The 14,773-nt window shown below is 48.4% G+C and overlaps 2 protein-coding genes across 2 annotated transcripts; one reads left to right on the forward strand and one right to left on the reverse strand.

The window, feature by feature from the left end:
- Nucleotides 1-289: 289 nt before the first annotated feature.
- Nucleotides 290-5,608, forward strand: LOC123403420. Its single transcript, XM_045097356.1, has 3 exons — nucleotides 290-1,414; nucleotides 1,505-1,656; nucleotides 5,053-5,608. Exons 1-3 carry the CDS (start codon nucleotides 452-454, stop codon nucleotides 5,303-5,305), a joined length of 1,368 nt encoding a protein of 455 aa, XP_044953291.1. The 5' UTR covers nucleotides 290-451; the 3' UTR covers nucleotides 5,306-5,608.
- Nucleotides 5,609-8,789: 3,181 nt separating this feature from the next.
- LOC123401521 (glutamine synthetase) lies at nucleotides 8,790-12,657 on the reverse strand. Its single transcript, XM_045095347.1, has 11 exons — nucleotides 12,367-12,657; nucleotides 11,578-11,617; nucleotides 11,238-11,341; nucleotides 11,056-11,104; nucleotides 10,499-10,605; nucleotides 10,299-10,386; nucleotides 10,075-10,203; nucleotides 9,900-9,974; nucleotides 9,660-9,751; nucleotides 9,408-9,567; nucleotides 8,790-9,311 (listed from the first exon to the last, which is right to left on the reverse strand). The coding sequence occupies exons 1-11, from the start codon at nucleotides 12,438-12,440 to the stop codon at nucleotides 9,159-9,161; spliced, it is 1,071 nt and encodes a 356-aa protein (XP_044951282.1). The 5' UTR covers nucleotides 12,441-12,657; the 3' UTR covers nucleotides 8,790-9,158.
- Nucleotides 12,658-14,773: the final 2,116 nt, after the last annotated feature.

Here is a 14,773-nt window from a genome sequence, read left to right on the forward strand (position 1 = left end):
ATCTCTCACCACGCGTTGTGGTTATAACGCAACCTGGCCCATCAGACATAAAAAAATCCTGGCCACGTCAATGTGTTTACCTCTAAAACGCTATCAAGATTTGATTTAGACTGGGATTTAAAAGTTTAGGATATAAACAACAGAAATTTCCAATTTAAGGTTCGATTCATTGAAGAACTATCAGTTCAAGATTTAAAATGAACATTTTCCGATCTGCCTTCACCCAGAAGCGATCCACGGCAATGGGCTTACTGGACCAGTGGAGAAGAGCACTCCGGTCACCGAGCGGCGACACGACACGATTTGGCCACACCGCCCACCGCTCTTCCCACTTCGCCATCTGGAGACTTCCAGAAGGCAGCAGAACCCCCAAATCCTCCTCGCTTCTACGCTGCACGATCAAACCAACTCCCGAAAATCCCACGCAAAAGAAGCGAAAAATTAAAACGACATGAACTCCCTCAAGAACTCGCGCTCCGCCCTCTCCCGTCTCCTCCGCCACAAACCCGCCGCCGGCCGGCCGCAGGCCCCGCCCCCGCCACCGCCGGTGGCGCGGGGAACGGCCGCTCGGCACTACCACGCCGCCCCGCGCCGCCCAGGGTTCATTCAGTCCTTCAGCCGGGGGCCCCTCCGCCACGAGCCCGCCGCCCTCTTCCGGCCCCCGCCGGCGCAGCCGCAGGTGCCGCCTCCCCGGCACTACTTCACCTCCTCGCGCCGCCCGGAGGTCATCCACTTCGCGCGCCGCCGCGGCGGGGCGCGGTGGTACCACGACAGGCGGAAGGTCGCCGCGGTGGTCCTCCTCGCCGGCGGCGCGACCGTCGTCGTCTACTTCGGCAACCTCGAGACCGTGCCCTACACCAACCGCACCCACTTCGTCCTTGTCTCGCCCCAGCTCGAGCGCCAGCTCGGCGAGTCCCAGTTCGCCGATCTCAAGAAGGAGCTCGCCCCCAAGATCCTGCCCCCGCTCCACCCCGACAGCGTCCGCGTCCGCCTCATCGCCTCCGACATCGTCCGCGCCCTCCACCGCGGCCTCGCCGACCGCCGCAGCGACGACTCCGATGACGCCTCCTACGGCGACATCTCCTCCGACATCGCCGTCAAGGCCCGCGACATGGATGCCGAGGACGTGATGCACCGGGTCTCGCCTGGCAAGACCACGCGCACAGCGGCTGCGGCTCAGGGAGACGACGAGCTTCTCGATGACAGGTGGGTCGCCGAGAGCCGGAGACGGGGGAAGGCACGCGGAGCGCAACCACAGACGAAGCACCTCAATGAGCTCAATTGGGAGGTCATCGTCGTCAGAGATAAGCTCATCAATGCAATGTGCTTGCCCGGTGGTAAGATTGTAGTCTTCACTGGATTGCTCGACCATTTCAAGACAGATGCTGAGATTGCGACAGTGCTTTCGCATGAGGTGGGTTTACTAATTTGGTTATGGGCTCGTATCTACTTTTGGTTGGTTGTACAGTGCATTGGAACTGATATTGGTACCTCTATGTTTTAGATTGGGCACGCTATCGCGAGGCACTTGCCAGAGATGATCACCAAGGGCATGTGGTTCACTATCCTGCAGCTTGTCGTCCTACAGTTTATTTACATGCCAGACCTAATTAATGCAATGTCGACATTACTCCTCAGATTGCCCTTCTCACGAAGGTATTCATTTCTGCATTTCATATTGTTCGTAGAATCATGGTTATTTACATTCTACACGTGATAAGTTGCATATATGACTGAAATGAGATGCTACCAGATCTGGCAAAAGCCAATAAATTGGCACCAATGGGCTTGATTTGTCTAGTTATCTCGTTTTGGTATAAGTTATGATATGACTCCTGCTTCAAGTGCCTCCATGGGGGCCATTCTATACTATTCTGAGCCAACCTGTTATTTCAGCTTAATGTACCACAGACCAGTGAGAACCTATCTAGGTAAAGTGATAAACCATGCATAGGAAAAAGCTCATATCAACATACAAACATGCATGATAATTTTTTTACATTGTTCTATCTATACTTGATAAACTATACTTAATAAACATTGTGCAACCACACAATGATCAAACACAATAAATCATATGTATTTTCATTTTATTTCTCATATTATTACTCCAATAAATCATATGTATTTTCAGTTTATTTCTCATATTATTACTCCCAATATTCATGTTCCATGCAACCAAATCACACTGAATTATATTGCAAAACCCGCAATGTTGTGCGGGGTATCATCTAGTACCATTTAATTTTGCTACAGACTTAACTAATAGCGGTGACAATTCTAGTTATAAAACACATGACTCTTGATTGCCCTACAGATGAGATTATTATTGATAATTCTTATCCCCATCAGGGCATTGGACCTCGGAGAGACATCTAGTTATCTGTTCTCTTACTTTTTGATGGACTTATTAGCTATTCACGCAGGTTCTTAGAAAGTAGACGAAATCAGATTTGCAATAGCATATGTCATGTACTCTTTCGTACTAAATTCTGGATCTGCATGGAATTGATCCCCCAAACACCAAATTGACTGGAATGATAGTATGATATCCCCCTTGTACATCTCTTACAAATCCTACCAAAGTTGACTAGGATGATGCCCCTTCTTGTACAACTACTAGAATTCCATCACCAATGCATTGTGCGTGACTATTCTATTGTCCACCAATTTTTCATGTGTAAGAATCGTTTTACAACATATGTGTGAATTGTGAGGATGGTGTTGGATCCCTGTGGATCGTAACTAAGATTTAGGGTTTATAGATCACAGATTTGGAGAGGAATTTTGGGGATCTGGCCGATCTAAGAGGCCCAGTATATTATCTATATAATTGTTCTAGCCATTTCGGCAGAATAGAGAAGAAAATAAACGTAATCCTCACCCAGCCACAGCCCGGCTGTATTTATAGGCAGAGGTTTAACCCAATGGTGATTACTCGTTACAGTAACTACGACAATTGGAAAATAAACAGTATTCGTGCCATCTGGACCGTCGAGCGACTACACCGAAGAACGAGCGATGATGGCCGTCTGATAAGCCATGAATCGTTATCTGAAGAGAATTGATGCTTGCTGAAGAAATAGACTCGTCAGGTACCTGACAGTGGGGTGGTATATATTGGAGATATACAAGGTTTAGTATCTAAGGTGGTAAGTTTGTACTTCTGATTTGCAGTAAAATCAGTCCCCTTCACAAGTGCTTGTTTTTCGAGTATGAAGCAGTGGTCACTGGTCAGTTAGGATCTTCAGTGATGGGGAAACTTGAACTTCCGAGTCCTGACTAAATTGGGAAATTTAACACATAAGTAAGAAAAAAAATATTTTTTCCCCAAACTATTCAAGGGGAAAGTAGTTATGTCTGTTTGGATACCTTTAAGAAAGACTTGGTTCGAAAATAAAATACTCTGTACGGCAATTTCCAGAAAAAAATATCTTTTCAGATACACGCTCAACTTTATAATGGACTAACTAGTGTTGCTTAGCTGTTGAGCCGTTTCGGTACAAGCTTTCTGTGATCAAAGCTTCCCTTTGATCTTTGAATGGATTGATGTATGACCTGGCCAAAATTTCCTTGCGCCTTCTGCCAAGCAAAGCCACCAAGTGCAGACATTCAGTGCTTCTGCCTAGTGCATCTGAAATGATGCATCAAAGGAGCTAGGATGTTTAGCTATCCAAAGCTGTATCCATCAGTTTCCTTGAAATGAGAGGACAAGTGACTGAAACGTGGACTAGCTACTGATCCATCTTGGCAATCTGATCTGCCACACTTAATCTTGGTCTTTACTCTTCACTCCTTGTTTTTCGAGAAAACGCAAAAGAATTTACGTTTCATTTCATTGAACAAGAAGACATCGGGGGTACAACCTCCAGAAAGTAGGGACACACACACACACGACCGTCCTCACCAAGTGACTACAAATAGGTAAGGAGGTGCCCTCAACTACAGACACGCAACGACATCAAGCCTCGCCCAGCCTTGCCTCAAGCCACGGTGTCGAAACTCGGAGCAACAGGGCAGTGTCACCGCCATTTCCAGACAGCTCCAGGGACGATTGCAGCTCCAGGACTGCCCAGGCCGACGTACCTCGCACCCATGTGCCTAGAGAGTCGGCGGGTGAAAGGCAGGGCCTGATTGGAACTGGTGTAGCATTCGTTGGGGGAGTGCCAGCGCTGGCATACGTTGCCACTTGCTCCCTGTGTAGCGGTCTACGCCAGAGCGATGCATCACCAGCCACCATCTGCCGCATCAAGTAGTCCACTTGCAGCCAAAGCTGGTGCATGATTGAATAGCTGAATGTATCTCTATGTCTTTCCAAAAAGGATCCACTGATGCCGCTTTCTGTGGACATGAAATTTTCTAAAACCCCACCCCAGTTTCACTTCTTGATGTTAAGCCTTCATTGCCTCAACGATACAATAAGATTTCATATGATTAGGCGGTGAGTTTTATAGCACCTTCCCCACATGAATCCTGCCCTGCTGTACTCTATCCAGTTGTTTTAACGATGGATGGTTCTTCATGATCTGAATATTAAAAGATTTGTGAGGGTACTTTCATCTAAATCCTTTTTGGTTTTCCATAAGTTGTTTTAAGTCTAGTGAGATTTATTTGTAGGGCCGGCCCTGGCTTTTTGTCCATCATAAGGAATCAACTACTGTTTTTCAGATGGAGCCAACTGGTCAGATAAAATGTGGTTGCTCTAATATGACATAAGATTCAATATACTCCCTCCGTTCCTAAATATAAGTCTTTTAAGATATTTCATTATGAGTCTACATACGGAACAAAATGAATGAATCTACACTCTAAAGTATGTCTATATACATCCGTATGTAGTTCACTAATGAAAACTCTTTAAAGACTTATATTTAGGAACGGAGGGAGTATGTCATTAGAGTCCTTACAGAATTAGTTTGTGTGCGACCTCAAAAAAAAAGACCTATGTTTCATACAGTTGTTATTCTTGACTTCTTGTTATCACATTATCAAACATATGCAGGTATTTCTTGTTAGAATCCCCTTGTGATGATGTATGTAACATGTTTGCAGGATGGAGGTAGAGGCAGACCACATAGGGCTCATGCTTCAAGCTTCTGCTGGTTTCGACCCACGCATAGCTCCCAAGGTCTACGAGAAGCTAGGACAAATCGCGGGCAATCAATCAGTACTGAAAAGCTACCTCTCTACTCATCCTTCGAGTAAGAAGCGGGCCGAGCTTTTATCTCAAGCCAAGGTGATGGAGGAGGCGATGCAGCTATACAGGGAAGCTTGCGCTGGCTACGGGACCGAAGGTTTCCTCTAGGTTGCGGCTTCGAACTCTCCGGCCTGCTGGGTAAGTCGTTTGGTGGCGGTGCCTGGCACAGAAACATGCCCTTTGTTACCTGTACGGTGACGGCCAGTAAGAAGAGCTCATTCTGTGTCTGTGCATTTGCTATTGTCTGTTCCTGTTGGGCTGAATCGGCCACATTTTCGTAGCAGAATGTGATCGAGCTGCTTCACTTGTGATTAGGAGAGAGAAAAAAAGGAATAGGTGAAGAGTTTCTGTTAATAATTGTCTTCCAAGAGCAGCTTTTATAATCCCATATTCCTTGGGTTTATCGGTGTCGATGATTGTCACGTTGGTTACCTGTTGTCATCTGCACCAGCTAGTAGTAGTCAGTTGGTCACGGCTGCGGATTCACTGAGCTCGGGTGAACCGGAAAAGTTGAAGAAGAAAAACTGAAAAACTAAAAAAGAAAATTGTCGCAAAATTTGACAAATGTTTCCAATTCTTGCAAACTTTAATCATAGAATGACATTTGTAAGTATGGAATACATTTGTCCAAGTTTGCCAGCAAAAGAATCAGTTTTTTTTAAATGGATTTTACTGTCCACTCGAGAGAAGGACGCTTTGGGTTGGTCGCGTAATATTCAGATAATATCGTTGTTTGAAGTAGTCAGGCACGAGACGAGGTATATAAAATATAGCTGAGCTCTCTTCAAACCCTCGAAGCATTCTGGCTTGCTAGTTGCCACAACCCTGACGTGCTTATTTGCTTCGTAGCTAGTCAATAGATACGCCCATCCCGTGACACGGTGCGGAACCACTCTGTCTACCTGCCCCAGGTCCCAAATTGCACGGGCATCCCTCCGAAATCGTACACCAGCTGCTCATGGAACATTCATATTAGTCTTAGCTTGAAGTTAGTCAGTCAACCACAAGGTTAGGTAGGCACAAAACTGAATAATCTGCGGACCTCGATTATCCTATCCTGGCTTGCCTGCAACCTTTGACGTGATTCTGCGCTTGGTGTTTAGTCAACAGACGCGCCCATCCCGTGACACGATCCAGGACACTCTGAGCCTGCTACTCGTACCCGCTCAAGATTCCAAATTTGCACGGGGACCCGTCGTGACACGGCGGGTGATCCTTCGCCATCCATCATCGCCCGAACCCAACGACCACCACGTTCGTTCTCTGGCATGCCATCAGCGTCGACCGGAATGCATCTTCGGGTTCCGCGACGTGCACTGCGGGTCCTGCCCGTCGCTCACGAGCGTCAGGTCGCTTGAAGAGCCGGCTGTCTATCTGGGTGATTAGATTAGCATTACCTCTGCTCCCATCTCCGGCCCTGCCCATCGATCTCCTCCGTCTCTTCCCTTGGCGTCTCCCCTATCATACCTGCAAATTGCTGCCATATACAGTACGTACTACTACAATATACACTCCCACTCTCCTCGTCCTCATAATCGCAATAGTTTATCATACGACAATTATTAAACTGCAGCTAAGCAGAGCAGAGAGAGCGGTGCGGCCATGCTAGCTTTTGGAGCCGCGAAGTGTCGCTCGCTCCGTGGTTTGGTTCGGTTCGTTTGCTGCTCCCATGGCCATGGGAGGGCGGTCACGATTCGTGCGGCGCAATGCAGGGGAGCAGTGCGGGGTTGGACTTTGGACCAACAAGGGACCTTTTCCGGCAGCTAAAGGATGGCGGCCCTCGGCTCGCCGGTTGGGTCGCATCCATCCATCCGCTGCCTACTTTTGACCGGGCGACCGAGTCGCGTTGGAGCTGGACACGCGACGCCGCCGGGCATCGTCGACGGACCGATGCTCGCCGGCAAAGTGGGCAGGCAGCGGGCTGACCAGGCAAAGAAAGAAAGAACGGAAGGAAGAAATGTGCTCTTGGCCATTTGAAGATCATTGTGATCAAAACTCAAAAGCGACGCTGGTAGTGGTACAACAACAAAGTAGGGATAGTTGGTGAGGGCGCTGTACTTGGACGGAAACGGAAGAGGGGCATGAGCATGATCGATGTTGGAGAAAGAACGGTCGTGGGCACGTTGTCGTGGCGGCCTGCATACCACTGTGGTGCTGTGCCATAAGACGATTGGGGCTAGCGACCTACTTGTGGGTCGTGACAAGCATGGACGAACGGTCAGGAATGAGGGGCGGGGCTCACAAGTCTACTACGCTTGTAGGCGCGGCACCATTTTTTATGGGGGGGCCAAAAGCGCGTGCACTGTGCAGGATCCGGAACGTGCAAAGCTCATCGCAATCTCCGGTTGATTGATTGCTTGATTCGCTGTGCTACGGGACGAGCAATGTTTTCCGGGACGCCACCCAACCAGCCACCCCCACCTCTTATCAGTTGCTGAACGCTCTCTTTCCCTATCACCCCGCCTCCTTGAAAACCAAACCTATTGCCATCCAACCGTCATTTTCTTATCCTTTGAGGGCATCTCCAACAGTTTGTTGATTAGCTTGTTGGTAAAATATGCCATGTCATCAGCCAACACCTTAAGGGCATCTCCAACAGTTTGTTGATTAGCTTGTTGGTAAAATATGCCATGTCATCAGCCAACACCTTAAGGGCATCTCCAACAGTTTGTTGGTTAGGTTGTTGGTAAAATATGCCATGTCATAAACCAACACCTTAACATACAACTACTCCAATGGGTTGTATCTAGTTTGCCCAATAAGATGTGATGTAATAAATAAGGTGCTCTCTCATTCTACATTGGAGCTTGTGCAAGGGTGTTGGTTAATTTACATACAACCTTGCTCTCTTTCCTCATTTATTGCATGACACATCATCAAAAATCCTATGTGTCAAAATTACCAACAACTATCTTACAACCATTGGAGATGCCCTAACATACAACTACTCCAATGGGTTGTATCTAGTTTGTTCAATAAGATGTGAGGTAATAAATAAGATGCTCTCTCATTCTACATTGGAGCTTGTGCAAGGGTGTTGGTTAATTTACATACAACCTTGTTCTCTTTCCTCATTTATTGCAATAACACATCATCAAAAATCCTATGTGTCAAAATTACCAACAACTACCTTACAACCATTGGAGATGCCCTGAAAGAAAAGCGTGCTTAAGCAATCGTGTGATCCCATATGAAAGGTAAAATCCGAAAAATAGAAGAAAGAAAATCTGATCTATTTTTTGCCAAGAATCATCGATGTAGAAAAATTACATTTGCAAAGGTGCGAAAAAAATTGATGTTCCAAAGTTTCTTCATCAGAGATCACTGGAGCTGGGGATCACATACTCCAAGTCCGAAACTTATGTTAGGACTTATCTATTTTATACTTGCAAGTCTGTGGACATTAAGGAAAAGCGACCCCATGGCATAATGTTGCTCTCCACTCTTTGGCGCACTAATGGCCTACCGTCACCTAAAGCTTCATCCACGACCATTGGAAGCGCAGCAACCGCTTTACACAAAGTGGCAACAATAAAGCATACCTAAAGACGAGAAGTTAGTGAGCACTAATAACATCCGTCCATCCGTAGCATGAGACAAGCGGCGTGGTACCACGGCTGCGGTACGGACCATTTTATTACCATATCAATCGATGATTACACGAGACCATAGCATCCAGACGGCAAGGGAAAACAATCAACCAAATACTGTAGTAATCTTGTGCTTTGACACGCCCCTTGCCACCCATCACCCACCACCCACCCAAAGACGAGAACGAGAAGAGAGACCAGACACCCTGATGAGATGACCATGATGATGTGACCTACCTAAGCGGACTAGGAGTAGTATGCAACCAAACGTAAAAGGAAAATGCTGGAAGAATTTTCGCCCAAGGCACGAATCCTCCAATGGCCACCACCGGACCCCATCACCGACGGTCCATCACACGGCGATCGGAGCTTCAGGGCTTCCACAGGATGGTGGTCTCGGCGATCATGGAGGTGACCACGTAGGGGTCCATGTTGGACGCCGGCCGGCGGTCCTCGAAGTAGCCCTTGCCGTTCTGCTCCGTCTCCCGGCCCACGCGCACCGACGCGCCACGGTTTGCCACACCCTGCAGAGCAAGCAACACGTTTTTCATTTTAGAACCACTGTTGGAGTAACGAGATTCAGGTGATTCAGGAGCAAGAAGGCGAAGGTGGGGGCGTACCCAGCTGAAGGTGTTGATGTCGGCCGTCTCGTGCTTGCCGGTCAGACGGCGCTCGTTGCCCTCGCCGTAGGCCGCGATGTGCTCCTTGTGCTTCAGCTTGAGCTTCTCGACCGCGTCCACGATGACCTTGAACCCACCGTCATTCCTCATCGACTCGGTACTGGATGCAGCAGAGTCGTTCGCCGTCAGCAAAATAGCACGGTAAGATGAACGGATCATATTCATCAGTTCGAGTATCTCAATCTCAATTACCTGTAGTTCGTGTGAGCACCAGCACCGTTCCAGTCGCCTGGGATGGGCTTGGGGTCAAACGTGACGACAACTCCGGCGATCTCGGTGATCCTCTGAAAAACAAAAGGGAAAGTGACATTTAATCACGAGAATTCTAACCGAATGCTAAAGCTATTTGAGCTGTCATTCAACCACAAGGGCCTTATCAGGATAAGATCACATGACTATTCTAGATCATCTTTAAATGAAGACTATCATTACCTCAAGAATGTAGCGAGCGACCCACACTTGGTCACCAGCAGAAATGCCAACAGTCGGGCCAACTTGGAACTCCCACTGAAAACCAAACATAATAATTCTACTATGGTCAGAAAGACGGTGCTAATTCTGCAAGATACAGAAAATAGGAATGTTCTGCGTTGTAGTGGTGTTTCACCTGTCCGGGCATGACCTCGCCGTTGATGCCACTGATGTTGACGCCGGCAAAGAGGCAAGCCTTGTAGTGGGAGTCAACTATGTCACGCCCAAACGACTTGTCAGCACCAATACCACAGTAGTAAGGACCCTACACACAAAAAAAGTTGTGATTGGTAAGTGTACACTTCACCAAAATTAGGGCCAAATGTCCAAATTCAGCCGGTCAAGCTGAAAGAGACGTACCTGAGGACCAGGGAAGCCACCAACAGGCCAGCCGAGAGGCCAGTTGATGTCCTTCTGTAGGAGGGTGTACTCCTGCTCAATACCGTACCTATCATCACAAACAATAGAAAGACCAGTCGATCAATTATGATCATAAAAACAGTTAGACCATTATTCTTTAGCGTTCGTAATCATGGATCAATTTCGTATATTATATATACCATGGCTCCTCCTTGGCAACATCGGGGTTGCTAAAGATCTTAGCAGCGTTGTATCTCTTGTTGGTGGGGATTGGCTCTCCAGCTGGGGTGTAGCAATCGCACATGACCTGCAAGTGGTTCGAATTTAGTAAGGGGGGATCTTGATTGGCATCAAGGATGTTGACAAGATGATGACCATTGGATTCCCTCTCTACTGTAGTTATTAGGTGGACCAGACAATCACACCTAATTAATAACCAAAAATACGTATAACAATTCATTCACAACCCTGGATGGTCCTTGACTGGGATACAATTTGCGTCAGAAATAGGAGTATCAACAGCTAGTATGAATACTGCACCAAAAAAATCTGCACCAAGTAGTACATGAGAAGATAGTTAAGTTGATCTCCCCTCTTAATGGTGCTCGTTAATCTTCGTAGTTGACCAAAAGAGCTATAGATCAATCGACTACAGTGAAAAACACTCCTACTAGTACTACAGGTGCAGATCACTTGCGCGGCCAGCAGTGCTACAGTCTATTGTACACACGATGATGATAGTGGAGTGGTCACTTACAAGGATGTTGTTTCCCTTCCTGAACGGGTCCTTGAAGATGGCCTGTGGGCTGCAGCATGGCACATGCCCCAAGGGAAGCAAAAATTACTCCTCGGGTCCAAGGTTAAAAAAAAAAAGGTGATACTAGAATTGCACTTGACAGAGGTAAATAGTTCTGGGGTGGCACGAGAGACGGCACTTACTACAGGATGACCTCGCTGTCCTCGCCCGGGGCCTGGCCGGTGCTGGAGCCGTCGTAGTTCCACTTGGGCAGCTTGCTGGGGTCGGTGACCGGGCCGGGGAGGGTCTGCACCAACCAGAGCAGCAGCAGCAGCAACAGTTAAAAAATAATACGCACGCTGTTAACCAAAAGGAATCTGGCAACCTCTGATATATAAGCACAAGAACAGCTCAGTGGTGGATAACTAGCTAGCAAAAAGGTGATAGGACACGGCAAGCAAGGTCATGGGAATGATCCATGCCATGCCGGCCGGGGAGGGGAATCTTTATCTGTATATGTATGCCTCTGTATATGCATCTTACCCTGGCCTTGCTCCTGAGATCCATGCCAGATCCGCCGATCCTGCAATAAATCCAAAATAAATACACGGTGAATATACCAGCACAACCGAAACTCACGATCGCGCATGGTTTTATTACTGTTCACAACGGTTTTTTTTCCCGAGCTCAGTGAAAATATCGATCTCGGTGACATGCTGAAGATCATCTGGGAAATTCATGGAGGAGGAGGAGCAGAGCATCTGACCGGGCCGGGCCGGGCCGGGGCCATGTGGCGCAGGGGAGGGACCGGGGGCGGGCGGCAGAGGATGCCACCGCAGAGATCCTCTCCCCCAACAGGACAAAACGTAGTACTGCCGGTACGAATATGGTACTCCCTCACTAGCGCATCCATCCATCCATCCATCCATCCTTGCGTCGCGCGTATCCGGAACGGGGCGGGGGTAATAAATCACCGCCAAAAACCTCTTCCCGTCGCGCTGCCATGCCGGAAACCTAGTGTATTTCCCGACGAGAAAGGTGGCGTTCACCGCCCGCACGAGGGAGCACCGCCGCCCGCCTCGCTGCGCCCGCGGATCGCGAGGGCGAAAAAGCGTCTGATTAAAAATAAAAAAGGAACACTGCTACGACGAATCTGCACCCCCCATGAATTTAGCATCGAGGAAAAACGACCCAGCGCTCCGGGCGATCCCGCCTCCTCCTCTCCGCCGCCGGCGGCGGCGGCGGCATGAGCCCATGCGGTGACGGCGGGCGGCCGACGCGTACGCGGGCAGGAAACGTAAGCGTACGCGGGAGTGAGGGAGGAGGACGTACCATATGTACTCGGCGATGATCTTCTCCGTGGAGCCGGAGAGGTCGAGGTTGAGGAGATCGGTGAGGAGCGCCATGGCGGGAGGGATGGAGGAACCCGGCTGACGACTGAGGGCAGGGAGGGAGGTGATGGAGGAGGTGATGCGAGGCCAAGGGGAGATCGGGAGGGCGGCTATATAATGGCGACGACCCGGCAGCGGGGAGGAGCGAGAAGGGAAACTCGTTGCGGCCAGGCCAGTAGCACCAACGTATCCGTGTACCGCCGCTATACGCGCGGCTTTTCTCGACCAACTTTCTCACCATCGTCTCATCCATCTCATCAGAAAGATAAAATATTTCCGGTAGTTTGTTCGTTCCACCGGGGTGGGGTGGGGGGGGGGGGGGGGGGGGTAGGTGCGCGCTGTTACGCCCCCCGCGCCCGACGCCGGCCCTCCCACGACGATGACCCGCGGGCCCGACGTCGGTACGGGGCCCGGCTGTCAGCCGTACGGCCACGGGTACGGAGTCTGGAAAAATGGGGTTTTGTTCTGCTGGAAAAGTTGAAATGTTTTTCTATGCGTTGCGGGCGGCAGCTTTGTCGATGGTGTGGTGGTACTGCTGGGAGATTTGATTATGAGTTCCGAGCATAGGGGTAAAGTAAAGTAGAGGAGGTGTTTTTTTTTCCTTCCTTCTTGCGAGAAACGAAACGCTTTGCTTTGGAGATCCAGAGCTGGAACAGATTGATTGAATATTTGCTGGAATTTAATCATGCCACCTAATGCGGCCCACCTCATGCGCCAGTGAAGGGTGGTGCAGATTCAGGGAATCTTCACCCGCCGGAGAATCTTGCGGAATTCTGCGTGCACACATCAATTCTTGCACGTTTAGGTCGAAAATCTGGTGTCCCTTTTTCTGTTTTCATTCTATTTTCGGGTTTTCACTCCTTGCGGGTTTGGGTGCAAAAACGAATCGGCTCACCAGCCAGACAAGCAAGATTTGCATACTTCCGTTATTATTTTTGTTATTACTCCGGAGAATCACGTTTGAAACACGGTGCTAGAATCTTTTCTCCGGCGGTGCGATTTCTCAGAAGTTTCGCAAAAAATTACTCCAGGATCGGGGTTTATAACCGCGAGAGTCACGAGGACCGGGTGGAGCGCACGTGAGGTACGGAACGCGAGCAAAAAGGAAAGGCGAGATGAATCGATCGCCGGTTCAGGGAAAAAGCTGAGGTATGAAGTGGTACGACGACAGCACACACGTGACCCATTTGTGCATCCGGTGCTGGGGATCCCGTCTTTCCACGTCCGATTGATGTGAATCTTGGCTGGCATGCCGGCTGCTGATTCGGCGTGGGTATTTGCCACGGTCGGTTACAATCTGCTACAACGCCAAACCAAACCATGGAATAAGATTCTGTTTTACCCTGCAAGAAAATAAGAAAAATTATATATTGTATTTCATGTTAATCCAACCGATTGCCTCTTATTTTCTTGGTCGTGGTGGGGGGGGGGGGAATTGGATTCCAGTGGGGTTAGCATATGGTTTGATGGCGCTGACGGCGTTGAGACAGGAAACCACGTGTCAGTGCTTTAGTCACGAAGAGAAGACCTCGACGAAATTAGGGGTCAAGATTTTAAGGCGGCCATGGTTGGAGTTTTCGGTAGACTCCAAAGGCGAATATATGACAAACCCGAGAAGATGGTGCCTATGATGCAAGATTGGATTGAGGATGAGGCGGTGATGACGAAAGGAAGAAGATAGCCGAGAAGGAAGAATAAGGATTGCCCCACTATACAACGAGCCTAAGAATGCGGTGTCTATGGTGCGTACTTGGAGTCCGAAGGCAACAATGATGACACTAGGAAGAACATGTCGAGAAGGAGGAAGAAGTATTGCCCATGAAATATTGGTTGTCTCTGGTTTCAGAGGAAGAAAACTCAATAAATAGATATATTTGCATTCATCGGCTTGTCATTTAATAGTTCATTCGGTTCTCTTGACTCCACTATCGTCAACGGTCCTAGACAGTCGGTGGCCCTACCTCATGATCCTAATCGTTATATCAAGATATTCTATCTCCATGGCCTCGGTGCTTCTTGTCCACTAGCAGCTGCAATTGACTTCAACTACATGTTTGTTACAAGAAAAAAATATAACAACATGAAAATATGCAGGCCAATGTAACAATGAGATAACTTCTGAATTGTTGCAAACATATATGAAAATACATATATGTTGGAGAACGAGGAAGAAGAAGAAATAAGAAGAAGGTCGAGAAGGAATAAGAAGGATTGGAAAATCTAAGGAATACATAAATCCGAATTACTCAACTTGTAATTTAATATATTCTTTGTTCCTCCTGACTCTCACTGTTGTCGACGCTCACATGTTGGTAGCCCCGTTGCGTAATCCTAACGATCTATATCTA

The sequence above is a fragment of the Hordeum vulgare genome, chromosome 6H (genome assembly GCF_904849725.1).
Source record: "Hordeum vulgare subsp. vulgare chromosome 6H, MorexV3_pseudomolecules_assembly, whole genome shotgun sequence".
In the NCBI taxonomy this organism is placed as follows: domain Eukaryota; kingdom Viridiplantae; phylum Streptophyta; class Magnoliopsida; order Poales; family Poaceae; genus Hordeum; species Hordeum vulgare.